Genomic DNA, 27998 nt, shown 5'->3' on the forward strand with positions numbered 1-27998 from the left:
CTTCGCATTTGTACACAGAGCAAATGCGGATGCAAATGTTCTCAGGTTCTGATTATTCCTATTAGAACAGACTCAAGCAATGTAAAGCAGAACTTTACTGATAAGGAACTCCTCCCATCACGCAGAATGCCGCCACTCATCCGGGAGTTTAGATATGCCGACGGTAAATGAAAGCTCCTCCGAGAAAAGTGGGCAGAACAATAAAGAAAATGATTACTCCCAAAACCATTTGTTAACATTTTGCAGAAGAGGGATCAAGAAAAGAAAATACACCAAAATTTGTTTTTTAAGGTTTCTATAACTGTTATAAAATATGCTTTGCAAAATGAGTGGCAATTAATTTTATTTCTTGCGAATAGTTTAAGCCAAGTTCAAAATTTGACTCAAAACCATGTGGTCCCCCCTTTGGGTTTTGGTCAAAATTTCAACTTTGCTAAAATCGTGCACACAGCTCAAATAAGAATAGAAATCAAGTTGTCGGAGTTCTTGGAAGCATTTGCACATGATTTCTAGACTCCTTTTTCAAATAGGCAGAGTTTAAGCCAAATTCAAAATTTGACTCAAAACCATGTGGTCCCCCCTTTGGGTTTTGGTCAAAATTTCAACTTTGCTAAAATCGTGCACACAGCTCAAATAAGAATAGAAATCAAGTTGTCGGAGTTCTTGGAAGCATTTGCACATGATTTCTAGACTCCTTTTTCAAATAGGCAGAGTTTAAGCCAAATTCAAAATTTGACTCAAAACCATGTGGTCCCCCCTTTGGGTTTTGGTCAAAATTTCAACTTTGCTAAAATCGTGCAGACAGCTGAAATAAGAATAGAAATCAAGTTGTCGGAGTTCTTGGAAGCATTTGCACATGATTTCTAGACTCCGTTTTCAAATAGGCAGAGTTTAAGCCAAGTTCAAAATTTGACTCAAAACCATGTGGTCCCCCCTTTGGGTTTTGGTCAAAATTTCAACTTTGCTAAAATCGTGCACACAGCTCAAATAAGAAGAGAAATCAAGTTGTCGGAGTTCTTGGAAGCATTTGCACATGATTTCTAGACTCCTTTTTCAAATAGGCAGAGTTTAAGCCAAATTCAAAATTTGACTCAAAACCATGTGGTCCCCCCTTTGGGTTTTGGTCAAAATTTCAACTTTGCTAAAATCGTGCACACAGCTCAAATAAGAATAGAAATCAAGTTGTCGGAGTTCTTGGAAGCATTTGCACATGATTTCTAGACTCCTTTTTCAAATAGGCAGAGTTTAAGCCAAATTCAAAATTTGACTCAAAACCATGTGGTCCCCCCTTTGGGTTTTGGTCAAAATTTCAACTTTGCTAAAATCGTGCACACAGCTCAAATAAGAAGAGAAATCAAGTTGTCGGAGTTCTTGGAAGCATTTGCACATGATTTCTAGACTCCTTTTTCAAATAGGCAGAGTTTAAGCCAAATTCAAAATTTGACTCAAAACCATGTGGTCCCCCCTTTGGGTTTTGGTCAAAATTTCAACTTTGCTAAAATCGTGCACACAGCTCAAATAAGAAGAGAAATCAAGTTGTCGGAGTTCTTGGAAGCATTTGCACATGATTTCTAGACTCCTTTTTCAAATAGGCAGAGTTTAAGCCAAATTCAAAATTTGACTCAAAACCATGTGGTCCCCCCTTTGGGTTTTGGTCAAAATTTCAACTTTGCTAAAATCGTGCACACAGCTCAAATAAGAATAGAAATCAAGTTGTCGGAGTTCTTGGAAGCATTTGCACATGATTTCTAGACTCCTTTTTCAAATAGGCAGAGTTTAAGCCAAATTCAAAATTTGACTCAAAACCATGTGGTCCCCCCTTTGGGTTTTGGTCAAAATTTCAACTTTGCTAAAATCGTGCACACAGCTCAAATAAGAACAGAAATCAAGTTGTCGGAGTTCTTGGAAGCATTTGCACATGATTTCTAGACTCCTTTTTCAAATAGGCAGAGTTTAAGCCAAATTCAAAATTTGACTCAAAACCATGTGGTCCCCCCTTTGGGTTTTGGTCAAAATTTCAACTTTGCTAAAATCGTGCACACAGCTCAAATAAGAAGAGAAATCAAGTTGTCGGAGTTCTTGGAAGCATTTGCACATGATTTCTAGACTCCGTTTTCAAATAGGCAGAGTTTAAGCCAAGTTCAAAATTTGACTCAAAACCATGTGGTCCCCCCTTTGGGTTTTGGTCAAAATTTCAACTTTGCTAAAATCGTGCAGACAGCTGAAATAAGAATAGAAACCAAGTTGTCGGAGTTCTTGGAAGCATTTGCACATGATTTCTAGACTCCTTTTTCAAATAGGCAGAGTTTAAGCCAAATTCAAAATTTGACTCAAAACCATGTGGTCCCCCCTTTGGGTTTTGGTCAAAATTTCAACTTTGCTAAAATCGTGCACACAGCTCAAATAAGAAGAGAAATCAAGTTGTCGGAGTTCTTGGAAGCATTTGCACATGATTTCTAGACTCCTTTTTCAAATAGGCAGAGTTTAAGCCAAATTCAAAATTTGACTCAAAACCATGTGGTCCCCCCTTTGGGTTTTGGTCAAAATTTCAACTTTGCTAAAATCGTGCACACAGCTCAAATAAGAAGAGAAATCAAGTTGTCGGAGTTCTTGGAAGCATTTGCACATGATTTCTAGACTCCTTTTTCAAATAGGCAGAGTTTAAGCCAAATTCAAAATTTGACTCAAAACCATGTGGTCCCCCCTTTGGGTTTTGGTCAAAATTTCAACTTTGCTAAAATCGTGCACACAGCTCAAATAAGAATAGAAATCAAGTTGTCGGAGTTCTTGGAAGCATTTGCACATGATTTCTAGACTCCTTTTTCAAATAGGCAGAGTTTAAGCCAAATTCAAAATTTGACTCAAAACCATGTGGTCCCCCCTTTGGGTTTTGGTCAAAATTTCAACTTTGCTAAAATCGTGCACACAGCTCAAATAAGAACAGAAATCAAGTTGTCGGAGTTCTTGGAAGCATTTGCACATGATTTCTAGACTCCTTTTTCAAATAGGCAGAGTTTAAGCCAAATTCAAAATTTGACTCAAAACCATGTGGTCCCCCCTTTGGGTTTTGGTCAAAATTTCAACTTTGCTAAAATCGTGCACACAGCTCAAATAAGAAGAGAAATCAAGTTGTCGGAGTTCTTGGAAGCATTTGCACATGATTTCTAGACTCCGTTTTCAAATAGGCAGAGTTTAAGCCAAGTTCAAAATTTGACTCAAAACCATGTGGTCCCCCCTTTGGGTTTTGGTCAAAATTTCAACTTTGCTAAAATCGTGCACACAGCTCAAATAACAAGACAAATCAAGTTGTCGGAGTTCTTGGAAGCATTTGCACATGATTTCTAGACTCCTTTTTCAAATAGGCAGAGTTTAAGCCAAATTCAAAATTTGACTCAAAACCATTCAATCTAATCTTTTCATTTTTATCATCCAATCCAATGCCTTGAGTTTTTATTCAATGCAAACCTTGAAATTTTTATGTAAACCTGTTTCCGATTTTATTCAATATTCCTGGGCCGAGCACGGCCGGGAGAGTAACCACGTGATAATGTTTTACCGGCTTGACGCCATTTTGTTGAAGTCAAGGAGAGGGAGGAAGATAAAATTAAACATGTTGCTCAAATGTTGGAATATGCCTCAAATATTCTTCGGGGAACAGCATCGATGGAAAATTGCCAGATGCAACAGGCTGCAGTCAGAGAGGTAGCAAGCTACTGCTCGAGCATTGATGTTTTCTTTTGACACACTTAAACGAATTCGAAGTCATTTGCTCGTATGATGGGAAGTCTTGCCTACAGATTCTTTGACAGCATTTCTGACAGACACTTCATCATCTTCCTCGTCCAACATTATTATACCATTGGCAATGACTGATTCCCATTTTAAGTGATGCTCTTCGATGAGATCTTCATCACTCGAATCACACCGAAGCACTTTAATAAAGCAAATCCTAGTGCCTTCTTCTTTCTAGCAACTGGTTTTGCCTGAGTCTAAATACGATTGTTAAACGGGACAGTAGCTCACTGCAGCCTCTCTGACCGATTCAGACGACGATAGGTCCCACTAACTGTGCTGTTTCTCATAATGTTTCTTGCATGGTCTAGTGCTCTCCATACATTGGAACTTGAAACCTGAGTAGTATTGGAACCTGAAGCCTGTCGCATCTGGCAATTTTCCATCGATGCTGTTCCCCGAAGAATATTAGAGGCACATTCCAACATCTGAGCAACACGTTTAATTTTATTCGAATAGAGAACCTTTCGGGAAAATGTTGACTCTAATAGATTTTGCCTTTAAAAAAATTATTGTTGTTATTGGAGAAGCATTTGTCAAATAATAATTATAATTAAGAATTTTTTCCAGTAGAATTTTTTCCAGTAGTTTTTACATTTTTTTAACAGTATTTTAAAAATTGTTATTATTATTATTATTATTATTATTATTAGCGTGAGATTAACAAACTGATAATAATGAGATAACGGTTTTCAGGAACACACGCTTTATTACTTTATTTAATTTTCATATCTCTTCTCTACCCATATATTAGCTTTTAACATGCATTGGCAATAACATTAGAACGGAGCATCTAATTCTGAGCACATGTTATGCAGTAGAACTAGGCCCAACGTTAATAAAGTTTGTGTGACGGTCGATTGTCTAGTATATTGTAGTAGTATATTGCAAACTGTTTGTGATTCAGAAGAAGAAAGGTTTTGTGATTTTAAACAGCGCATAAGACGCTATTGAATCCAGAAGTATTATAAATCCGATCTTCACGTATCGTCCAATGATATGGGCGATTGAACATCGCATCGCAGCCTTGACAGCGTCTGGCATGACTTCATCTCGAGGTGGGGTCACATTGTGTTCCCTCACAGTCCTCAAATTCACCATTCTCTCCATTTCAGCTAGTTTCCCTAAAATTTGTCCTTGTATTTCGGATTTCATTCTCGCAATTTCACATTGCCGGTCAGCTCTAGATTGAAACCGCTTCAAGTCTTCTTGCGTCTCCTCAAAGACATCTTTCGCACGGCGGAACTGTTCGTTAAATAGTTTCACTCGGTTCTGCAACTCTAGAAGGTGTTCCTGTAATCTTTGGGATGCAATATCCTTCTCGCAAACGTTTTCTCCTTCTACTCGGTGTTTGACAGTCATTGCCCTCGAACTCATTTTTTCACGTGTAACAATTTTTTTCCGGCTTTCAAAGCTACCAACGAGACCAAGTTAAAGATTTTTTAACAACTGTTGAAAGTTGACGTAATAATCGAGTATAAGCTCGTGCTCCTGTCCATAGATACAGACAGGCTGCGCGCGCATATGGTCCCCCAAAACCTATCCACTGTGCAAGGCTTTCGAGGCACCCCGCCCCACTAAGTTACGTGCGACAGTTGTTTTATATAACTGAGTCACTTTTATTGGCGAGATAAGAGCTGTTTTAGGGTGAAAATAAAAGAAGGCTGTAAACAGGTTTTCTCGTTTCGTAAGTTTATCCGCTAGCTGAGTCGAGCATATCCTGTAGATTTGGTTTACCACATAACTGTCCCAAGTATTACCCCCTCCTCCTTCCTTCGCAAACTGTGTGCTAATAAACTCCAAAAGCTACAAAACCATGCTGGTAGAGTCCTGACCTCTGCTGCTTTTGACACCAATACTGAATACCTTTTTCAAGTGTTGAACTGGAGAAAGCTTGAAGCTCAGCGCCAGATACGAAAAGCTTGCATGATGTATAAATCTCTAAATGGGCTCGCTCCTGATTATCCTCGACCTAGATTTGTCGAGCGTGGCACGATAACTGGCTATTCTCTTCGCAACACTGAAGATAAACTTGCCGTCCCTCTTCCCCGCATCAATTTTCTTAAGAACAGTTTCAGATATATATAGTGGTGCGGTGTTATGGAACAGCCTGTTCCATAGGTTTACCAACTCACTTGAGACAGGTAAGATCTCATGATCTAGTATCTTTCCATGCTGGCAGCAGCAGCTTCTTTTAATGTAATTGCTTGTTAAACACGGCTCTCATGTAAAGCAGTTTACCTAATTTATTGTAGTTTTAGATAGTTTATAATACGAATTTTGTGAGTAGTATTTTTATGGTAGTACCTGTAATGTAACTGATGAGAATACCGTGGATAAATTTTGATTTGATTTGATTTCATTTGTGCCAATGAGGGATGGACCATTACAAAAATGTGGGGGATCTTTTTTTGCAGGTGCATGACATTTTTTTTTCTTTGTACGATTTGTTTCTTGTCCTTTTACTTTGTATGAATTTTTTTTGGCGTCCCCTCCCTCACCTTTTTCTGATTTGTCCATTTCGATCCAATTTAGTTTTTTGAGGGTTTTCTCGTACAAAAACGGCCGGATGAGGCAGTTTGCCGTTAGGCGAGTGTTCCTGAACAAACGAAAAATGATCCATTTCTAGATCCACTTCTAGCCATTTCAGAAGACTTAAATTTCACATTTTCCCGGCGGAGTATGCCCCCGGACCCCCCGAGTTGGCTCAAACTTACGCGTTCGCATTAGTCTCCTTCCCCACCCCGACTCAAAAATCCGCTCCGCGGTCCCTGCTGGAGCTCCTGAGGTTGTCGTGTTATTTCGGAAAAAAAAAACAAACAAAAAGACAACTAAGTACTAACATTAGTTTTCACTTCCATATTCCTTCTCCCTAATAACCAACAAAACTTGCTTTAATTTAGTGTACAATGTTCTGAAGAAAGAAGACGAAGGAAATTGAAATGGAAAAAAGAAAACGAAGAAAAGAAAAGGATTGACAAATGTGCAAAGCATTGTGGGTTATCTTTTGGGGGTGTATTTGAATGCGGTGGCCACTGGCTGCGTATCGTGCTGGCTTTGTTTATAACTGCACATTGTACTCGCAAAGGTGCACCAAATTTGTCCTCAGCTGGAATTTTTAACCTTCACAGTACCAATGGGTATGTAAGCTTTGAAATCGAAGTCAGACATTATTTTTAACATCGCTATAACACATCTTGCTCATAAGTCAAGCGAGATGTACATTTTGAATCTTCTCTTTTATCAAATAAGTCTTATCTTTAAATTTTTCAGATTGGGAAACGGCGAATCGCTGCGTTCGATGTAAGAACGTTTGCAGTGGGGAAACTCTACGATTCAACGACAAGCTTTTTCACGCAAACTGCCTGGTTTGCTTAGGTATGTGGGCGACAAATGTAGTCATATTTTCTCATCGTTGACTCGCGTCCGCCGCCATCAACTTGCGTGCCATTCGTTCACGGTTATTCGGCACAGAAATTCACATGTTTGAGATACATGACATTTTTGTCTGCAATTGATACGCCACTGTCCGCGAAAATCCATTTACGGGATGTGGGTATTTTGTGGCATTAAGTTATCGTATTTAAATTCCTTGTATGAATTTTGGAAATTAATCCAATCTGCTATAAGCTTATTCAAGCTTCAAAAGGTTAAGCTTATATTTTACTTTTTTTGGCGGTCACAAGTGCCCTTGCACGTCATGTCGTTAAAAGTCTCGCCAAACGATATTTTAATAAATAGAGCACCGAGAAAATGGTGAAGGACAAACACTTGTTTATCTCAATACAAACAAGGACTGGTTAGCCTTTTTTGTGGATGTAACATGGGCTAGATAAGCGTTCTTTTTGTTAAATTTCCATTTGAGAAAAGTTCAAACACGACTGAATTAATTTATAAGCTGCCTTTTCAGTCTTTATTTGTACTACGCTTGAAAGCTTAACCAAGCTTGTCATAGTTACATTATAATTAAATAGTTGTGCAAGCAAGTTATTGTTTATATTTTACAGACATAAAGGTGTTAAAATATGCTTTGCCATTTAATGTTGTTAAAGTGAAAATGGCTATATGCTATTCCGAGTTGAAGATGTGAGGCTGACTTCACTCCTTCGATCCTGTTTAACATTTTGTGAATCCGATGACCAGTAACCAACACTTGGCATATCTTGAGCATGAAGCCATTTTTTTCCCCATAATTAGACTTTAGAATTAGTGCGTTTATTGTTGGACGTCATGATGGATTAGGATAAATGCGAAAGACTTTGATCTCAGCAGGTAGCAGTTTTATGCATATTTATTTATTATTTTTTTTATTATATCTTTGATACATGTTTAGGTCCAAATATTTTTGTACAGTTTTTAAAACATTGTTTCAGGTTATGAAAAAAAATAGGAAATGTGCATATATTTTTTAGAGGGAAAACTTGTATGTGTTACAGGGTAATTTGTGTAAATTTAGTATTTTAGAAACATTTTTATGTAGAATTTTGTCCCTTTTTAACATGGAGAAGCATTTGTTAAGTAGAAAAATGTTTGTTTTTATCACTCGAACTGGTTACATTTAGTATCTTTTTTTACCTCGCGTTCAATTTTTACCTTGAATTTTGCACTTTTGTATATCTCCTGTTCATTCTTTTTGAAATCATTAATAAAGTCTATTACATAAAATAAATAATAACAATAATTTAATACTTATAGCGCGCAAACTACATGTACCTATGATCATATGCGCATAATAGGATATAAAAATTACAACTAATACTAAATTAAAACCCATATTTAAATATACAAGAACTCTTAAAACCCTATCTAATTGTAAAAATTATTAAACCCATAAAACGGAAGAATCAAAAGTACGATCACGAAAACGGCCGAATGAAATAAAGCAAATTTCATCCGAATACTACAGAAGATTAATGAAAGATATAAAGACGAGGGGGAACTTGCTTTTGATATAACAGAACAGATACCAAGAAAATAGTTGTTTTGAAGAGGCCTGTTATCAAGACTTAATCAAGTGTAAAATGAAACACGTGTCACACTTCTCTTCTCGAGCTTTCAATGATGTTTCCTAACAAAGGAATCAAAACCATATATCCCCTTGTTCTTGTGGTTTATAATTCATTTTCCGAGTTCAGTGGCTCATAACCACTTTGATTCATATTATTGTGGCCAATAATGAGAGCTGCACTACAAACTAAGCACGGTTTAACTTAGTTTAACGCCTACATGATTACGAAGGTTCCCCGTATGGTCACTGAGGAGACGCAGCCATTTTTAATGGTGAACACTGAACATGAGTTCTTTTCACACCAACACAAACTCAATTTCCTGCACCTAAAAACTTTAATCCTTTCCTGGGTCAGCATTATCCATCACTGTGGTACGTGATTGCGAAGATCCCTAAGCAGGTTAGTCGCCTTCGCAGCTGTCTTTCGGGATGTCACGCAACGCTCCTCTTTTCGGGGGAGCGTTGCGTGACATCCCGAAAGACGGCTGCGAAGGAGACTATAAGCAGGTGCACTTACTATTGTTATGACCATTACTTAGTAAGAGTTCACGTACTTTTGCAAGCATTGGACGAAATCTCTGGCAATGATTTCTTCAAACGAATCTTCTTTTGTCTTCGCACTGTTATGGTTTTTTTCTGGTTTTGTTCAATTGATTCACTGAAAATAAAACCTGAAGACGAGAGTAACAATGAAAAGCACATACACATGTAACACTATAATATCTGCATAAAAGCTGCTTATAAAGCTGAAAACACTTTATGGTCAGCTACCCCGAACACACAAAAGCTCCGATCCGATTTAGCCCACACTAATTAAGCAGGGACGTGTAGTCGTGAGTTGGCTGTTTCCAGATGGCTAGAAATGTTGAAAGCTGCTCCGAGTGCCATTATGGCGAAATTCAGTGCTGGTGAGCTGAAAAATAGAAAGACAAAACTATTTTTGAGTCTCCCGGAAAGTTGGAACACCCTCCCGATTTTTTCAGTGACATTCTTGTAAAAGTATCAAACTTCGCTTTTTCTTTTACTGCAGTATCCCAGAACTATTTCATATTTCCCAGAAAAAAATGTCTCCGGATTCCCAACAAAATCTCTAGATTTACAGAAGAACTTGTTTTTCTCCCGAAACAGGCCTTGTTAGAGTTGTCACCCCTCGGGACAATGGCTTGGAAACTACAGGGTTCCCTGTTGCAATGCCTGTTACAATGGCAATGATAACAAAACAAGTGAGGGAGTGACTATATGTAAAAATGGACTCCTTTTGCGCTTTTTGAAGCTGACTTAACCTGGCACAGATTTGACATCGGAGCTTGATGTTGTATTGGAGCCCACATGAACAGGAAACGCCCAAGGTAGAGGCCTGCAAGTAGATGGGTCAGACTGACAGGTAGATGAAGCAGGTTTACAGGCTACAGAAGCGTCTCCCGCTGAAAAAGGTGTCAAAGTGGCTTTTCCATCACCCTGATTAACATTCTTGTATTCGTAGTCTTGAAAACGCAACTCCTAGAAGAAGTGCAACAGCAATATCAACAAGCTGTACTCGACGACAGAAAGTCATGAGTATGACAAACATAAAATAAGCTAATTTCAAATTCATCAAAAATACACATAAGAAGAGCACAATGGAAAAGAAGAGTTAGAGAATTAAACCTACAACAGTAAAACAAAAGCTATCCAATGATATGTTGTTTTTGTTCTCACGACATTTTGACGTCATCTGTGATCTTTTACTGAACAGACGCACGGCAACATGGAATCTGTTTGTTAAACAAGAGGTATAAGCGATCTATTGTCCTCTTACAAGGGCACCCCTCTTCTGAGCTCTAACATAGGTTTCCTTCGAGACACCGCGGCGCTACTCTGGGGCAACAGGCTCTGACTTCCGTGCCACTCAAGCTTTGCTAGTTTTTATTGCGTTGACCCAGCACAGATGAGGGTCTCGGTTCAATTCAAGCATGGAAGATACGTTTTCTTGAGATCAAGTGTTCCAAAGCGTCATTTTTCGAATTGAAACACTTTAGCAAAAGGCTAATATGTCGGTACTTTGTTCGTCCGTTGACGTTTTCGGAGAGCTATTGAAGCGATGAGGGGATATATCGATTCGCGAATAAAAGGTTTGGCATTTGGTACGTTAAGCTTGTTTTTTGCTGATATAATTCCTTCTTTGCGAAAAGTTCGTCTCATCGATCGCTTCAAGGCATGTGTTGGAAGCTAATTACATTTGCAGGGTGGCCGAGGAGAGAGACAAGACAAGACAACTGAAGACAACTTTATTATAGTTTTGAACGGAATAAAGTAAAGCCAGCTAATCGAGGCGGGCCAGGAAAAATAAATATAAATGAAATCTGCTAGCCTTTGTTTAAAGGAAAAAGAAACGTATTACAGAAAAGGCAAAAGAAGAACTACTGCGAGTTCAGTAAGATGTTTCCGTCTCAACAGATGGTGTGGGAAACAGAGCAGACATGTTTAATGAAACTACTGTAAAGTAAATATGACAGCAGCACGAAGGAAAGCCATTACTAGAAGCGCAATACATAGTGCACAGGAACTCACGTAGAAACCTGTGACATGAAACTAAAGAATGGCGGCGCACAGCCACACCCACCAATCAATCAGGTACAAATGTCTATCGTTTTAATACCCTTGGGGAAAGGTTTGAAACGATACATGTCTGGGAAAATTCACGTGGGCGGAAGAAGGGTATCACTTTCTAGCGCACGGCTTAATAAAATCGAGAACATATTGCATATACAATTCGAGAAGACTCAGTCCACTGTTTCCTTTGAAAGGAAAGACGGGTGGCTGATCACTCATAAACACTTGGACCCAGACCATTTTTAGAGGGGACTCCAAGACAGGGACCTTATTTAAAAACGTAGCAACTGAAGCGATTTCAGTCTCATGGGCAGGCTTGTTTATGGATTGAAAAAAGATCAACTGTTAAAATCTTAAAAATAATGATAAAAATAAAGAACTCCTAGCTCGAGTCCTGGCCCGAATCTCAGCTCGAATTCTAGCTCGAATCCCGACTTGAGTCCAGACTCGGATTTAATTTAGGTACTCTCCAACAATAATAGCTTGTATAAGCCTTCATTTTCTTTTACTTCATTGGCGTCCCCAGGCTAAAATGAACAAGACAACCGAAGTCTTGACCTGTTCTTATGTGAACGCTGGACTAAGTGATGCGTCGGTGGCGACAAATAATTGGAAAGAAGGTCAGTCACTTACATCAATACTTTTGTCAGCATAAATTCCCATTACAGTTATAGTCTGATGTCTTCCTTCAATAGTGCAATTTATTCCATTTTTTACCATGCTCTCTTCCTCTGTTGTAACCTGCATTGTAACAGAGGAAAATATTCGCATTAGATCCGGAACAAATAAAGCGTACGTCAAAGTAACATGGATTTAAAACATAGTTTTTATTTTTTATTTCTTTGAGTATCTTCTTCGGAAAGGCAAAAACATCTGATAAGTTGGGGAAGGGGGGGGAGGGGGGGAAGGCCCTAACCACTCCAAAAAAACCCTTGTAAACTGCCACCTTTCCCTTCCACCCCTGTACCTCTCAAAATGGCCACCTATCTACGGCGGCCACTTTCCTCTGTCCCCAAGATGGCCGTTATGGAGAGGTTCGACTGTATTAAGAAAATAAGTGGAAATTATCACCCAAGATAATGTTCCATGTCCAAGCAAATTCTCCCAAGTAGTACCATTGTCACAATACTAAATTATACATAGCACTATGGCGGAAATGCTTTACTGTTAATTTTCAGCATAAAAGAGTTAAACATGCACAGCATATTGATAGAAAATTATATGATCGCAAATGACCGAAGAAAAACAAAAAAATCATTTGTCATACTGCAGTAACTTAAGCTTTGGGTTTTTTCACGCACATTCTCGTGACTTTTTAAGACGATTGTTAATACCGTAAGTCTTTGCAATGCGCTGGATTACCGTCGGATGAACAGGAGACGCAAAAAAACAGGAACAAACGGAATACCATTGAAATAATTGGCTAGTAAAAGCAAGCCTGAGACTGAACCACCAAGGTTTGGGAGGGGTAGGGGGGCATGATAGCCTAGGGAGCAGACGGAGCAGTATAGGGAGGAATTATGGGGGAGTGGCTATTCAGCACAAAACTGCACGCGCAAGAATGGAATCACGCAAACGCAACTGAAGAGCACGACTAAGGATAAAATGGGAAAAAAAATAAAGTAATGACCTTCGGTGGAATATGAATGGGAGCTAGTCAATACCCAAGTAATAATTTATTTTGAATGGAGAAAGATCAAATTCCCTACACAACAAGAAGGGGATAAAAACAGAGATGGTGATGTACGAGCAGAGTTAGTTGAAGTCCCAGTAATAATTGGCAATCAATATAATTATTTACTTGTCTAAACTGGAAGTTCCTTCTTTCTGGCCCTATCCTCTGCCAGACGCAATTATGGTCTTTTCGCCAATGTCAACCGCCGCTGACGATCCGCAGTTCTCTAGTACTGTATGCTGATTACACCTGTACAGTTCACTACTCTCTTCCGATTGCTTTCTCATCTACTGCACGGGGAAATGTGACCGTAACTGCGCGCACGAATTTCCCAGTTACTCAAGAATCGCATTTTCCGCCGAAGATGAAAATGACGACTTTACCCGCAATATGATTCTAATTTTATTTTATGATGCGGTTACGTTTTCTTAAATAAGTCTACGAAGTCTGGTGAGTTACTTATTACACAAGCATTTTATGAAAACTGACTTGAAATGGTGTGGGAGTTCCCATGGATTTGACAGTAATGGGCTGATAACCTGAAAAGAATTAAAACAAACATAACAATTTACATGTAGTTGGAAGCTAATTTTTACGACAACATCGTGCGCATGAGCAAAAAATTATCAACCACTCCTCTAAGCTTGGATAGACAATTGCTGGGCTTCATTGTTTGACCACAGAAGTCGTTGAGAACGTTTGTAGAAGTAGGGAAGAAAACTCTTAATCAGAAATTACGCAAATTAGCTTGTCAAGTCGGATTTGTAGTACCAGAAAATTTGGTTTTATCGAGGAGCTGATAATATAAATTGGCCACCGTTCGGGGATTCTAAAAGCTGACGTTTCCGGCGAGCGTTAGCCCTAGCTTCGTATCCGTTGATAAGACCAAACAGATTCTTGTACAAAACTCCCCCACCGACGCAGCAAAGGTATTAAACTACAGCAGAAGAGCACACACAACTTACAGGGACACTGTCACATCATTTGGATACCTCACTGATTTTTTTACTATAATTATATTATTATAACCCAGGGTTTCAAGAGACTTTGGGAGGATGGTGTTACTTGGTCACTTAATACACATACCTTTCCCCCTTACATGTATACATGTACTTAATGAAACAAACTTTTCCATTTTGGAGCTATTTAGGTGTGACTATTCAAAATGCACTATAATTCAACATTGAAATGTCAACATGCAGTACATGTTCATTGAGACAAATAGGAGATGTTAAATGTTGAGCATATTAAAAAAAGTGAAAGATGCAAAATTTTATTTTCTAAGCTGTCACACATATACTGCAAAAACACCCAAGTCCTCTTGTCACAAAGTTGAACATAGAGTGTACAAGATTCCAATAACAGGTTCAGATACTCCACAGTATTCAGTGTACTGTATGAGTGAGCTACAGGTGTAGGGGAAGTTTACAAGAATTAGACCATTAAATTACAGTGTAACTTCATGTGACAAACAACACACATACTGACTTGGGATCTGAATGTCAGTATGCAACATATTTACATGCACCAAGAAAACACATGAGTGAGCTACAGTTGTACCAGAGGTTTACAAGAACTAGACCATTAAACTACAGTGTAACTTCATGTGAAAAACAACACACATACTGACTTGAGATCTGAATGTCAGTATGTGGCATATTTACATGCACCAAGAAAACACATGTATGACTGTCGCAGTTAAAAATTAAATTCAGGTAAACATTTTTTAACCTGGGTTGAAAATCAATTTCCTTTGTCTCCTGAGTTAGGCTTAGGAGATTTGAGAATAATTATTAATTATTATTTAAATATTTTTTTTACCTGCAACATACATGTATAGGTGTAATCAAATGGCAGACCTTTTTAGCCTGTGGATTTTGTATTCCCAATGTAGACCATGTGATCTTCCCAAGGGAATTTGCTTTTTGTCTTTTCATAAATTATGCGTACATATACATGTGAATATGGCAAAATTTCAAAGAAACAGTTCTCTGAGGTAACATCACGTGGTCTACAATGGGAAAACAAAATCTACAAGCTAAAAAGGTCTATTAGGAACTAATTTCACGCATGTTTTTTCCAAATTCTAATAATTTCATGAGCCTTTAGGAAAGGGAAATTGTTAGAATTTGGACAAAATGCAAGTGAAATTATTCCCTGATTTCATTAGTATACCATTTGATTATGTTTTCATGATATCATGGGTGACAAATTACGCTCACAATCGTGGGTTTTTGACGTGTTTATTATATCGAGAACTCCACGCATTGAAATGTTTAACCCATTGATTCCCATGCTGGCCAAAACCGGCCGAAAAAGACTCCCATGCTTCAAAACGTTGCAACTTTACAATATTGGCTCAACTGTCAGTTGTTAGCATGAAATGGGATGCCCTTTAAATTTGGATATCCAATAAACGCAAGAAACGTAGCACTTTTGACCAAATATGACCTTTTGAGTTTGGACAATTTTGACCATTTTTAGCGTTAAACAGAAACGACGAAAATGCCCCTTTTTACTGTTATGTTTCTCAAAGAAATTATCGTCGAAAAACAAAACTTCGACCATCATAGTAAAATTCAATCCTTGTTCTAGCTTAGAAATGACTTTTTTTGTTCATATTCTTTTCCTGAGCGTAGAGACAGCCTTTTGTTCCAGTGCAATCCAGCCTTCCCGCTATTTTCAATATCTCGACCGCATTACATGCTGGGAAATAACGAGAATTTTTGACAGCACACGTCCCTTCCCCCAATTTTTTCACATAGAAGTCTACAGCCACTCCGACCTACCGCCAAAAATTGGTGCTTGTGGGGATTTTCAGTGCTTGCAAATTCCAAAATATGCGGCGGTAGGTCGAGAAATTCATCCAAAGTCGAGTCCCAAAGGTACTAAGTGTCTGACGATCCGAATTCCCAGTTTGTGGAGAAACAAGCCAAATTTGACAACAAAGTACATCACCTTGCTTGCTTCTTTGAGAAAGTGGACTCTTAGCAACCATCACGCTTAATGATGCTCATCAGGCTGCCACTAAAGATGAAAAATGGCTGCAAACTTAGCAAAATTCGCAAACAAACCGAACTTGGGCTGTTCTTGAGTTCCACGATTGAAAAATAGCTGCGTCACAATGACATTTTCAGAAACCTTGAGCCTTCCGTACTTTAGGGCAGCACCACTTTCCGTGGTAGTTTCAAATATATATAGTCATGAAATGCTATGGATCGTTTTTGCTGGAAAATCACTCCGAAAGGTAGTCAATGGGTTAAAGCATACTTTTGGCTAAAGTTCACAATGTTTTAATTTTTCGACAAAAAGCCCTTTGAAATCCTTCTTGCTGTTTACAAAATGTTTCAAAGTTGAGTCAACATGATTTGCTATGATTCGTTATGGATGAACTGAAAACGGTGCCCATGTAAAATGCGCCTAAAATCCAATAGCGGCCATTTGTGCATTTGTCTTTGTGTTAACCCGTTTTGAAGTATAAATTGTCACTAAAAGTTTATCATATGGCCAAAGCAAACTGCTGTATGAAATTCAAGCGAAAATGTGCAGAGTTAAAACTGTAACAGCTCATAAGCACATCCATAACATCTTTGAACCTCATCAGCGCCATCTTGGCACAAAATGTTGCCATAGCAATTTTGTAATTTCACAGATGAAATTATAAATTAACTCTGAAATTTCACACCAAAATTAAGGAGTAATTTGTCACTCATGATATTAGTATATAAACATAATGTAATTTACATATCATGTCATGCCATGAAAATTACACTGTAACTCAGTATTGAAACATCAAAGTACGTACGACCAAGTCCTATATGGAACAAATGAAGAGGTCGGAGCATAACCATTCTATGTCGAAGTTTTGTCGGGTTTTTATTTTTTTCGTCCAAATGAGCTGAATGTTTCCATGTTGTCTCTAATTTAATAGAAAACTACATCCCTGCTCCTTCTTCCGCTGGTTTGCGCTTCGTTTTCGATTTAACACTATATAGAAAAAACCTGGCGGCGCTTTTTGAGATCTTGTGCTCAACGAGAAACAAAAGATTTCTTTTGTTTCTTGATGAACGCAAGATCTCAAAAAGCACCGCCGAGTTTTTTCCATCCATTTTTACTCTAATACAAAGCGCAAACCAACAGAAAAAAGTGCAGGGCTGTAGTTTTCAATTAAATTAGAGACCACATGGAAACATTCAGCTCATTTGGATGAAAAAAAAAAAAAAGAACAAAATTCGACATAGAATGGTTATGCCCCAACGCCTTCAAATGATATACACTGTAGCCCTTTGATCCAAAACAGCTCTGGTCATAACTGCATGCCTTGACAAAAGCTTGATGTTATTAGCTATAATAGCATGTACCAGGGCCACCCAATCATTAATCAATAAATCACTGGTCACATTCACAACAAAGGAATCTGAATTATTTCGATAGTTCATTGGCCAGTCCAAAATGATAACATCTCTAAAATTCAAAGGGATGATGACCCTGGTTGAGTTGTAAATAATAGAAATTCTGGCATTGAACTTTCTGCATACCAATCTTTTGTTTATTACTTCCTCATTCCTGATGCCCAAATCGTTGCTATTAGACCTCAGTGAACAAAACATATCCGCCAAAGACATAACTTATGTACATGTATGTGTACTGAGTAAGATAACCACAAGTTTAAGCCAACCTATTCCAAGCCTATTATGGACCACATGTAAACCAGCTGCTGGCAATATGAACCTACAATATGCAACATTATTACAGTGTATAAAATGTCAGATAAAAGACTTGAATTATTATACAGTGTACATAATTACACAAACCAAACTAACCGAAACAAAAAGATACTATTTAGTAAACTGCTTGATGTTTTCTCACTTGTCTTTTTGTAAACACAGCCGCAGGCTATGTATACCTACATGTAATAATAACAGGAAATTTAAAAGAAAAGGCTTATCCAGCTTGGGTTGATAATACAATACATACATACATTGTAATTGCCAGGGGTTGCATTAGAATCTGGCAACCGGCGAAAACTGCCGCCCACTTTGTCAGACTTTACTTTTCACTGCTGCCTAGTCGTTGTCAAAAATTTTCAGTCAAATGATTAAAAAAAAATCATCAGGTTGCTACCCACTTTTGTTGGCTCAGACAGCTACTTCAAGAATGAATGAAAACCCTGAATTAAGAACACGAAAATGATGGAAACAAAAACAAGCATGAATCAATTTGAATTTTAACAAACTGTCTGTATTCAGTGAGTACTTCCATGACGAAACAGCAGTGATGCACAAGAATTCAGAAAATTTAATATAAAGTTTTTTAACTCCACAGCCTGTTAACTCCACAAGTTTCATGGGCGACTAACACTTAATACACACAATATACACATTACCTTGCAAATTCCAATAACCTTCCAAGAGTATTTTGAAATATAGTTTACATATAGTAGTGTCACATGAGCACTTATAATACAGTTTGTTGTCACTGTGGTACCTTTATGTATTTCGGAAACATTTCCGCACAGCCCCATAGACATTAATTACACATGCGTCACTGTCATACTAACCCTGTTCCAGAAACAAGTAGAGTTTGAGTCACAAAATGCATGTACAGGGTGTATAATTAATGTATGGGGCTGTGTGGAAATCTTGCCCATATTTTTAACCCTTAGGTCATTTCAGACAACCAGAGCCATAGACACTACAATAAAATACATATATATATTTATTATAAATTACATAGTTATGAAAATTATGTTGATTGATAAGTAATGTCATTGTTTGTGGAAACACAAAATATGAACAACATTGCAGGGTGACTCAAGGAAAATGAAAAATGCCTAAATATAACTATTTTGAATATAACAATATCACTTAACTTCCTTCATGATGTATTGTGTAAATTTCTTTACTCTATGTTGCATACAAGCTGAAACTTTGACACTAAGTTTTTAAACTACAGTCATGAAAGCCACAAGAAGTTTTATCTACGGTATATTTATAAACTATCAATTCTGAGATCAATTTTTTGGTTTTTTCCTGCAAATGAAGGAAAACTAGCTAAAAAAAGGTCTGAGGGCAAAGTGTAACTCAATAGGAGATCACACTACAAATCGTCGCAACGTTCTGTTGTACCTGCCACATGGATATGTATTGCAAAAGCTGGTAAAACATTACAAATGACTTCCACATTAGCACTTAACCTGCAATTGAGGAAGCCGCTCTTAAATCGGAAGGGAATATAGTCAAGGACACACCGGGATTCGAAATGAAGAGAAACAATTTAATTAACAGCTTTGCTACCAAATACATGAATGTCTGATTTACCGTAGGTCTCCATTCCAGTTAGCTTTTTAGGCTTGATGATAAAGGAACAATCTCAGATCAGTTGAGGCGATCCAGTGATCAAAGTGATCAAAGCTTAATGGCTTAATGGCTGAAGGAAACTTTAGACCAGACTTTCGGAAGAATTCATTAATTAATTCTAATGGTCTGGCTGCGGAAGTTGTCCAAAATATTTGCAGCTCTCGCATGAATTGTAGTTTGCGTCCGTTTTATCAAACAACTTGAGCACACTGCTACCAAGGAGCATAAAATCTTACTCTATTAAGCTTGTAGAAATCAAGAGATTTCCTTCATGATCATAAGGGAAACGTGTTTTGACTCCAACTACTGAAAAACAGTTTTGCGGTTAGCAACGACGCCAAGAGACCGTCGAGCGAGAAGAATTGTGACGATTTCGAGGACGTTTAGCAGGTATAATCGAGGGAACGTACTGGCCAAATACACACATTATTACCTCAAATTAGGTTGCACCAAAACGGCTAAAAGCGAGGTTAAGAAGTGAGTAAAAGCGTGTTTTTCTCTGACAAGCCGTCTTGTCAATCGAGCTTTCATTCCGATACATAAGTTATTACATTTTCGTTCCTTGCTCATTTCATGCTGATGTACTCACCGAGCGAAGATTACGCAATTTGCTCTCTGGTGGCGACTTCAGAAGGTAGCCTGACATGATTACTTCTCCGCTTTCAATCCACACAAAACTTTGCTTCGTGCCGCAAGTCGAATCTCTCTTAAGCCTTCGTAACACGAAGTCTGTATTGCTTAGACGAGACGCTCTCATTGGGCAGTTGCAATCACGTGGTCCCTGATTACGGAGAAACGTTGCCTTCAGTGGAGGAATGGACTCAATCGGGATTGCATCAAGTCGTAATCCCGAAGGGTCAAAACAAAACTCGTGTTTCCTTTTCCCTTTTCCTAAATTGGACGAGGGATCGTATTATTAGTTAGGCCTCGTAATTCGCAAGACTTTTGTGAATTGAAGGCGTTTTTAAGTAGATCAGTAAATCACTGTTGTGTCACAAGTTACATCCTTAATTTGGAATTTCACAATTTTCTTCGTGGGCGTTACGAAAAGCATTTATATTAAGACAGGTCCCAGGCAGGCTGGTTTGCGTCATTGAAAAATGTGAAACACACATTGCATTGTCTGATTTGTCAGGGGGATACTGAGACCCTGTAAACTGAGATGTTAAAACATGGACTGTATTTACGGAGCACGAAACCTGGCTCAGTTTATTCTGTTCATCCAGGTTTCTGGAAATCCTCAGATAGAAACGAAAGAATCAACTCAACATTTGTCGATAAGGTTCGTTTGAAACGAGAGGACAAAAATATTTCACTTTCAAGCTTACTGCTGCTAATACGTGTATCGTCGGAGTTAGTGTCACTCGTCCGGCGCAGCGCACAATTTCGCAGAACGCTGCCACTTCAGTGGTATTACTTCTATTTATATGATCTGCTTCATTTTCCTGTTTATAACAGCAGAGACGGTCTTTACTTCACTTTCTAATTGTTTACTTCCGAAAATAAAGTAAAAGCACATTCACAAAATATATTTAACTATTAAACAAAGTACCCAAAGAATCAAAATCCCTAAAATGTTCAAAGAGAACCTTTCGTGCGTCGGGCATGTCGGGGCATGCCATTTGACAGACGCTACAGTGATTCTTCAAAACGAACCGCAAAAACCAATGTTTTTACCACAATGATCTTGCTACCTTGCGCTTATCACTCCTTATACTGAGGATTCTTCGTCTTACCGAATTTCTCACTAACGTTTGGCATACTAAGTTCATGGATTCTGTTTTAATTTTTCTTACTTTTAAACTGAATGTTAGTACGTATGCTCATGCCGTTTGACGATTCCTTTTCTTCGACATAATTTCCGGAAGAAGGGTCCTGACCTCTGCCTCGTTGTTTTTGTTGCATTTCGGTCAGGTCACGCTTCATGGAATAAATTTCTAAAATTCGCTTTCCGGACAAGCTGAATCCCCGCTGAAAGTCTCGCGGTGTAACTATAAGTGCTTGATAATATCATCGCTGTATCAGTCGCTAGACTAAAAACGAACAATTTGCCAAACAGTAAGCGATATTCAATATTATTGACGTTAAACGTCGTCAATGTCCTGACTTCTAGCATGGTCGAACAGTGAAGCCGATGAAAGCTGCAACCAACAAGCAGAACGTGCGCGCAACCTCAGCCTTTGATGGGTTACTATATTTTCATAGGATTGAGAAACATTTGTCGTCTTTAGTCAGTTAACTGGAACAACTTTCTTTTTGTCCTCTGTAATATTCAATGCGATGCGTGCAAGTTTACATTGATTTTATGACTTTTATGACATCCGAGAAAATTGTTTTACCTTTCGTATTTGTGTTTTTATAGGGCCGTCAATGTAAATGTGCTTCCTGTTTACCCTGATGGATTGTCAAAACAGCAATAGATCGAGGACTCGGTGAAAGGGGAACTGTTTCCTAATCAGAAAAAAGCAAAAGTCGTCATGCATTACTTCACAAGTCTTTTATAAGTCTTTTGACGGTTACCAGGGGTAACACAATTCTCGTCCCCAAAGCCTCCGACATTATGCTTTAGATTGATGTTATGAGTTCTTCTCAGAAGGGAACAGAGTTGGTTGTGAACAGTCTTTTAAAGACTTCAAGGCCAGGAAACTTCTCTTCTGTAATTACCTGAGAATGAGAAGCTGCGTGTCCATTCTCCATTGTCGCATTATGTGTGGGCTTATGTCGACAAAACGTCTACTATTAGACAGTAAGCTGGTACATCAAAACTTCATATTTCATATGGTAAACCTAACAAGGCTGTTTCCTCGTTAACTATTTCGGGATGGCAGAAAGATGTCTTGTCCATGGCAGGCATTGATACGAGTATATTTAAAGGTCATAGTTTCAGGGCATCTATCAGGGCGTTTCCTTAGCTGATATTTTAAAGACAGGAGATTGGCAGAATGCTGACAGCTTTGCTAGATTTTATAGAAGTTCTTCCGAAAGCTCTTTTGCCAGGGCTGTTCTTTCCGCTGTAGTTGTAACCGGATTTAAATTTACACAGGCAGCTACTACCGTATTTCTTGTGCGATTAAAGTATTCAGTGCACAAACATTTCATGGTGTCATATCTGTTATCGCGCTCAGGTGTCTGCTTTGATTTATGTAATCTGATCCCGCAGGGCGGAGCAGTATACGAAGGAGAATATAAAATTAGACAAAGGTTGCTTACCTGCAGGATAATTGTGATTCTCCTAGTACACTCTTTTTTTTTTAATAAGAACCAGTAAAATTTAGCTCAGGCTCGATGTTCTTATTTTTTCGGCCATTTCAGCCTCAAAATGTTCTTATTTTGTTCTTAAAATTCTGTGTTCTCTAATGGCCCCAAATGTGGTTATACTGTACTTTACAGTACTTCACTGTGGGGACCCTGACCTACAGGGTGCCTAAACCATAGATAAACATTAAACAGTTGGATTTAATAATTGTAAAGAAAATCATTAGCACTACACTGTCGTCGCGGACTGATGTTTGTTTGTTGAAAAAAAATTTCAGCCTCAGATTGTTCTTAAATTGTTCTTATTTTTTTAGCGATTTCAGCCTCAATGTTCTCATTAAGTTTGTTCTTATTAAAAAAAAGAGTGTATAATGCGCAGCACCAGGGATTCAGATCCCTCCCATTTTGGTTGTATGTTTTACTCTCGTATCGACCCTCCCTTTATAATCTTTCGTGCCGGGTCCTGATGCAGACGTTGCCCGCTCAAAAAGACAACAGGCAAAGGGCACATGGAGATCTTATACAGTACTTTATTTGCATAACAAAGATCTTTGCACCGTGGTGACCTGGTGGCAAGCCGTGGAAAAATGCAATTTGAATCCCCCAGGGCGGATCATAGACCTTTTCGCCGTAAAATCCGCCATTTTGAAAATGGGGCAAACAGCGCGCATAATGAAGTGTTTGTATGGGGATTGCGATGTGAAATAACTTTGTAATATTGAGTATCTGTAGAAACTTTGAATGGTGAAGGCAAATTAGAGGGCTAAACATTACTCCTTTTAAAGCTGAGGGATACAGCTGAGCTAGAAAGCGAAGTGAAACGGGTTTTTAATTTTCCATACATTTGCCTGTAAAATTTTCCCGCCTGTCTTCGCCTGTCTTCAGTCGAATTTCCCGCACTTTCACTGTTAGTCAACAGTGACGTCACGAGATTAATCCTCCGACAACTTTCCGACAACTTTGCCGAGGGCTTCACGATCATTAAGGCCCAAAGAGTGCAGTTTTTAACGTTCAATATCTCAGCAAGACTATGCTCGATTACTCTGAAACTTCAGAGAATGTCTGTTTAGCCTTTAATCAACACATCGGACTGAAAGACAAAAAATTCGAAAATTTGGTTCATTTGACCTTTAAATGGCGCAATACTGTCACGTATGTAAATCACAAACAACGTCTGGGCCGCCTGTGATTTAAGAATGGAAAGTAGCACTTTTGGTAGGTCGAATGAAATAGCATTTTTTTAATCTTCTTTTCTTCAGATCTCCCCAACCCAAAATATCGTGCTGATATACAGGAAAGTTCGCAAAAGCAGTTTTTCGTGTTTCGGCGAGAACTCGTGCCCAGTAGATATTGTGTTGAATAAAATTGAACGTGGTCGGTTGAAGAGGCGATGTTTGTCGTGATGTTTTGAAGCCATCGAGCCCACATTTTATTGGCAACAGATAGAGGTCCTTTGGCGAATAAATTACACTGATTATCGTCTGAATCCTAAAACTAAGATATCCGAGGGTACAACGGAAACAACTTGACATACTTTAGTTCCCGTGAATAAACGGATTATCGAGCAAACTAGCAACGCGGACTACGCGTTCAACCCGTACCTGTAATTTGTGCGAGTTGTGAGTTGTGCCTCGACGGGAAGCTTCAGAGCCATCAGGGAATTTTTTTTCCACTTCGCATACACAGCCTTGAATTGATCGTGGCCTTAAACTCGCAATGAGGGTTCACAGTATTCAATTTACACATAAAATGTAGCTGCCAATGTTAGATGATTAAAAATGTCAAAATCATTTTGTCGTATTGAAACTCTCCAGTAAAGCCTGGTTCACACGTGCGACGCAAATGCATATGGGGCGCCGTTTGTAAAAAAAATTATTTAGCTTAATTTAGTCAATTTTTTCGTTATTTACTAAATAACGTTTTGTGGTATGATATCATTCGTTAATGATTTGATATAATAAATCCTGATTTCAAATCATGCGTTTATGATTTGATATAATAAATTATTATTTCAAATCATGCGTTTGTGATTTGATATAATAAATTATTATTTCAAATCATGCGTTTGTGATTTGATATAATAAATCCTGATTTCAAATCATGCGTTTGTGATTTGATATAATAAATTATTATTTCAAATCATGCGTTTGTGATTTGATATAATAAATTATTATTTCAAATCATGTGTTGGTGATTTGATATAATAAATCCTGATTTCAAATCATACTGTTTATGATTTGATATAATAAATCCTGATTTCAAATCATACTGTTTTTATTTCAAATCACGGACTTACTGATTTCAAATAATAAATCTGTATTTGATATCAGTAAAACCATGATTTAATTTAATAAGTAATAAGTAACCGCAGCGCGTCCATGTGACCTGACACGTGGATTTACTAGCGTGGGAATAATCGCAAAGATGGAGACGCAACCAGATCAGCTGTCGAGGTCAATCGCTTCTGCGGTGTCTAGAGCCGTCGAGAGGCAGTAACTGCAGTTACAGAGCGCAGCGAAACGATGACAAACACACAGCCGTAATTAAAGCGGATTTTAGCGCTCAATTTCACGTGTTGCATAGCTCTCTAAGAAGCTACAACGCTGAAGAAAGGATAAAGAGACGAATAGTCGCAAAAGAAACACAACGTCTTTCTACAATACCAAATAACCGGGCCCGGTAATGTACAAACACTGCAAGATAAAGATGATCATATTACGCGGCTCAAAATTCCTATCCTTGATAACAAGAGAGAGGCTGTTCTGTCACTGAACGCACTGAAACGAGCCAAACCAAAGCTAGACAAAATGCTTCAGATGGCATATAAAGGACCGCAGTCGCTAAACAGAAAAAAACAAGAGTCAAAACAAACGAACGATAAATGCAGAATATAATCCCAGAAATGACCTTTGGTATCAAAATACATAACATGCGACATTTAAACACATGGCTGTTTCAATCACCATCACCATCATGCTATCCTCTAAACCACCGTGTTGCCCCACTTAAAACAAGCAAGAAGCTAAATCGGTCAATAGAACCGAGATAGAAGCGGTAAACACGCGAACAGGAATCGTGTAGGCCTTCCAACCCCATTTCACCTCGACAGCTGATCTGGTTGCGTCTCCATCTTTGCGATTATTCCCACGCTAGTAAACCCACGTGTCAGGTCACATGGACGCGCTGCGGTTACTTATTACTTATTAAATTAAATCATGGTTTTACTGATATCAAATACAGATTTATTATTTGAAATCAGTAAGTCCGTGATTTGAAATAAAAACAGTATGATTTGAAATCAGGATTTATTATATCAAATCATAAACAGTATGATTTGAAATCAGGATTTATTATATCAAATCACCAACACATGATTTGAAATAATAATTTATTATATCAAATCACAAACGCATGATTTGAAATAATAATTTATTATATCAAATCACAAACGCATGATTTGAAATCAGGATTTATTATATCAAATCACAAACGCATGATTTGAAATAATAATTTATTATATCAAATCACAAACGCATGATTTGAAATAATAATTTATTATATCAAATCATAAACGCATGATTTGAAATCAGGATTTATTATATCAAATCATTAACGAATGATATCATATCACAAAACGTTATTTAGTAAATAACGAAAAAATTGACTAAATTAAGCTAAATAATTTTTTTTACAAACGGCGCCCCATAAATGCAAACACAAGGAAATATACGTGTGAACTACCGTAACACAAATGCAAATGCAAGCGCAAGCGCCAACGCAAGGAATAGACAATTCTTCATTTTCTTGCACATTCATTTGCGCTCGCGTTTGCACTTCACACGTGTGAACCGGGGCAAGGCAAACGCAAACGCAAGGTATATACGTCAGCCTTGTTCGCCATCTTGAATTAAGACTGCACTTGCGTATCTTACCTTGCGCTTGCATTTGCGTCGCACGTGTAAACCAGGCTTAAAATGTCCGTTATTCGTAAAGGCTTCCGCAAACTTAACATTACATTCCGGCCGGCAGGCAGCAAGAGTAAAAAACCTTTTCAGAAAGCTTTGTATTGTGATGGCTTCACAATAATAAAACAATTACTCGAGAGATTCAAGGGTCCCGTTTACAAAAAAGTATATAAAGGAGTCTCATTTTTTTGTAAATGGCAATCCTATATTTCTTTACCGACCAACTAGACGCTAGGGAAACTTAAATATTTAAATATTTTTTGGGCGGTAATTTCAACCTGAATTTCACTTTGATCTACGGAATAAATATTCTGGCGCGCTGATTGTATGAGGGAAAAACGTCAGTGTATGCTGAAACATAATTGGCTAAGGTCTTAACAAAAGAGAAACATATAAATGCTAACTATGACTACAATGGAAGAGATTGTTCCTGTTTGGGCCTGACCTACCGGCGTGAGAACGTTCGATCAAGTCCTGACGCCCATGAAACGCATAATTTAGTAAAGTTCCTTCATAGCTCGGTAAAAGTCAAGCTATTCTGCTCCTGGCCAACGTATGTAATCGGAACTTAATATAGACTTTACCAGTGCAAGTTGCTGTCTTTTTTCCGACTAACGGAATCTCATTTTTAACTTCGTTAAGTTATATATTTAACCTCTAATCATCCAATCCCTAATTGCATAAATGGGTGTGGTTAGCTGTGGCCAACATGCATTTCCCGGAACTTCCGGTCAACGACCTCAGTTTTGGAGAACTGAAATTGAAAACAGGAAGCGTTCAGTGACAACTAGATTTCACTTTTCGTTTTATTTTAGCAATGTGGCTGATCCACTTCCACGATATTATAACCACCGATATTAAAACAACACCAGTTTTCAGGACTGAAATGGATTGCAACTTGAAAAAAATTGGGCCAACTTTTTCAAGTTCTCCTCTTGTGCTGTGGAAAAAGTCGCTAAATACAGATTATAGTTTGCTTCCCCTTTGAGAAAATAGCTTGATACGTCATTCTTTTGGTTTTGGTTATGAGTAATGGTACTTGGGAGTACTTGGTTGTAATTTGACCATCATCGATCATGACATAGCCACAGTAACGAATGTCTTTACGGTTCCTACTGCGTTGGGATAGAAATACAGCGAGTTAAAACGAAGTCTTTGTCTGAATTACTACCTCATTCACCTTTGATGTACACACACCCATGCATAGGCTTCTAGCAAACACTATTTAATCACGCAGAGCGACTTTCTTTCTTCCTTACCTGTCACATAACGTATCGTAACACGTCACAGCGCCGTCACGCAACACAGCCATGACAAGACAAGGTGTCTTTGAGAGCTGCCCAGCCTGGAAA

General features: G+C 38.2%; 1 protein-coding gene and 1 long non-coding RNA gene across 6 annotated transcripts; one reads left to right on the plus strand and one right to left on the minus strand.

Moving 5' to 3' along the window:
* Positions 1-4499: 4499 nt before the first annotated feature.
* Positions 4500-22097, plus strand: LOC137993666 (uncharacterized). 2 transcript variants are annotated; one of them, XR_011121905.1, is made up of 3 exons: positions 4500-6932; positions 7066-7170; positions 21789-22097. It is a non-coding gene; the product is annotated as an uncharacterized lncRNA (long non-coding RNA). The 2 variants fall into 2 exon arrangements; XR_011121904.1 differs by lacking the exon at positions 21789-22097 and adding an exon at positions 9929-10090.
* LOC137993664 (nuclear pore complex protein Nup98-Nup96-like) lies at positions 8453-27991 on the minus strand. 4 transcript variants are annotated; one of them, XM_068839632.1, is made up of 6 exons: positions 27906-27991; positions 21766-21877; positions 13557-13606; positions 12026-12133; positions 10084-10300; positions 9502-9713 (listed from the first exon to the last, which is right to left on the minus strand). In XM_068839632.1, the coding sequence occupies exons 3-6, from the start codon at positions 13578-13580 to the stop codon at positions 9700-9702; spliced, it is 363 nt and encodes a 120-aa protein (XP_068695733.1). In that variant the 5' UTR covers positions 13581-13606; positions 21766-21877; positions 27906-27991; the 3' UTR covers positions 9502-9699. The 4 variants fall into 4 exon arrangements, with proteins under 4 accessions (XP_068695731.1, XP_068695733.1, XP_068695734.1 ...); XM_068839633.1 differs by lacking the exon at positions 27906-27991 and adding an exon at positions 22091-22218; XM_068839631.1 differs by lacking the exons at positions 21766-21877; positions 27906-27991 and adding an exon at positions 20016-20166.
* Between the last annotated feature and the right edge of the window lie 7 nt (positions 27992-27998).

This window comes from Montipora foliosa, chromosome 2 (assembly GCF_036669935.1).
Source record: "Montipora foliosa isolate CH-2021 chromosome 2, ASM3666993v2, whole genome shotgun sequence".
NCBI lineage: Eukaryota > Metazoa > Cnidaria > Anthozoa > Scleractinia > Acroporidae > Montipora > Montipora foliosa.

Excerpts from the sequence above, each read along its gene's own strand:
- LOC137993664 (XM_068839630.1), bottom strand. The coding sequence starts at position 20,183 with ATGAGAGCGTCTCGTCTAAGCAATACAGACTTCGTGTTACGAAGGCTT. Across the intron at positions 12,134-20,015 it reads AATTGCGTAATCTTCGCTCG|GTTACAACAGAGGAAGAGAG; the intron begins GTGAGTACATCA and ends GTTACAATGCAG. Across the intron at positions 10,301-12,025 it reads ATGCTGACAAAAGTATTGAT|GAGTTGCGTTTTCAAGACTA; the intron begins GTAAGTGACTGA and ends CACTTCTTCTAG.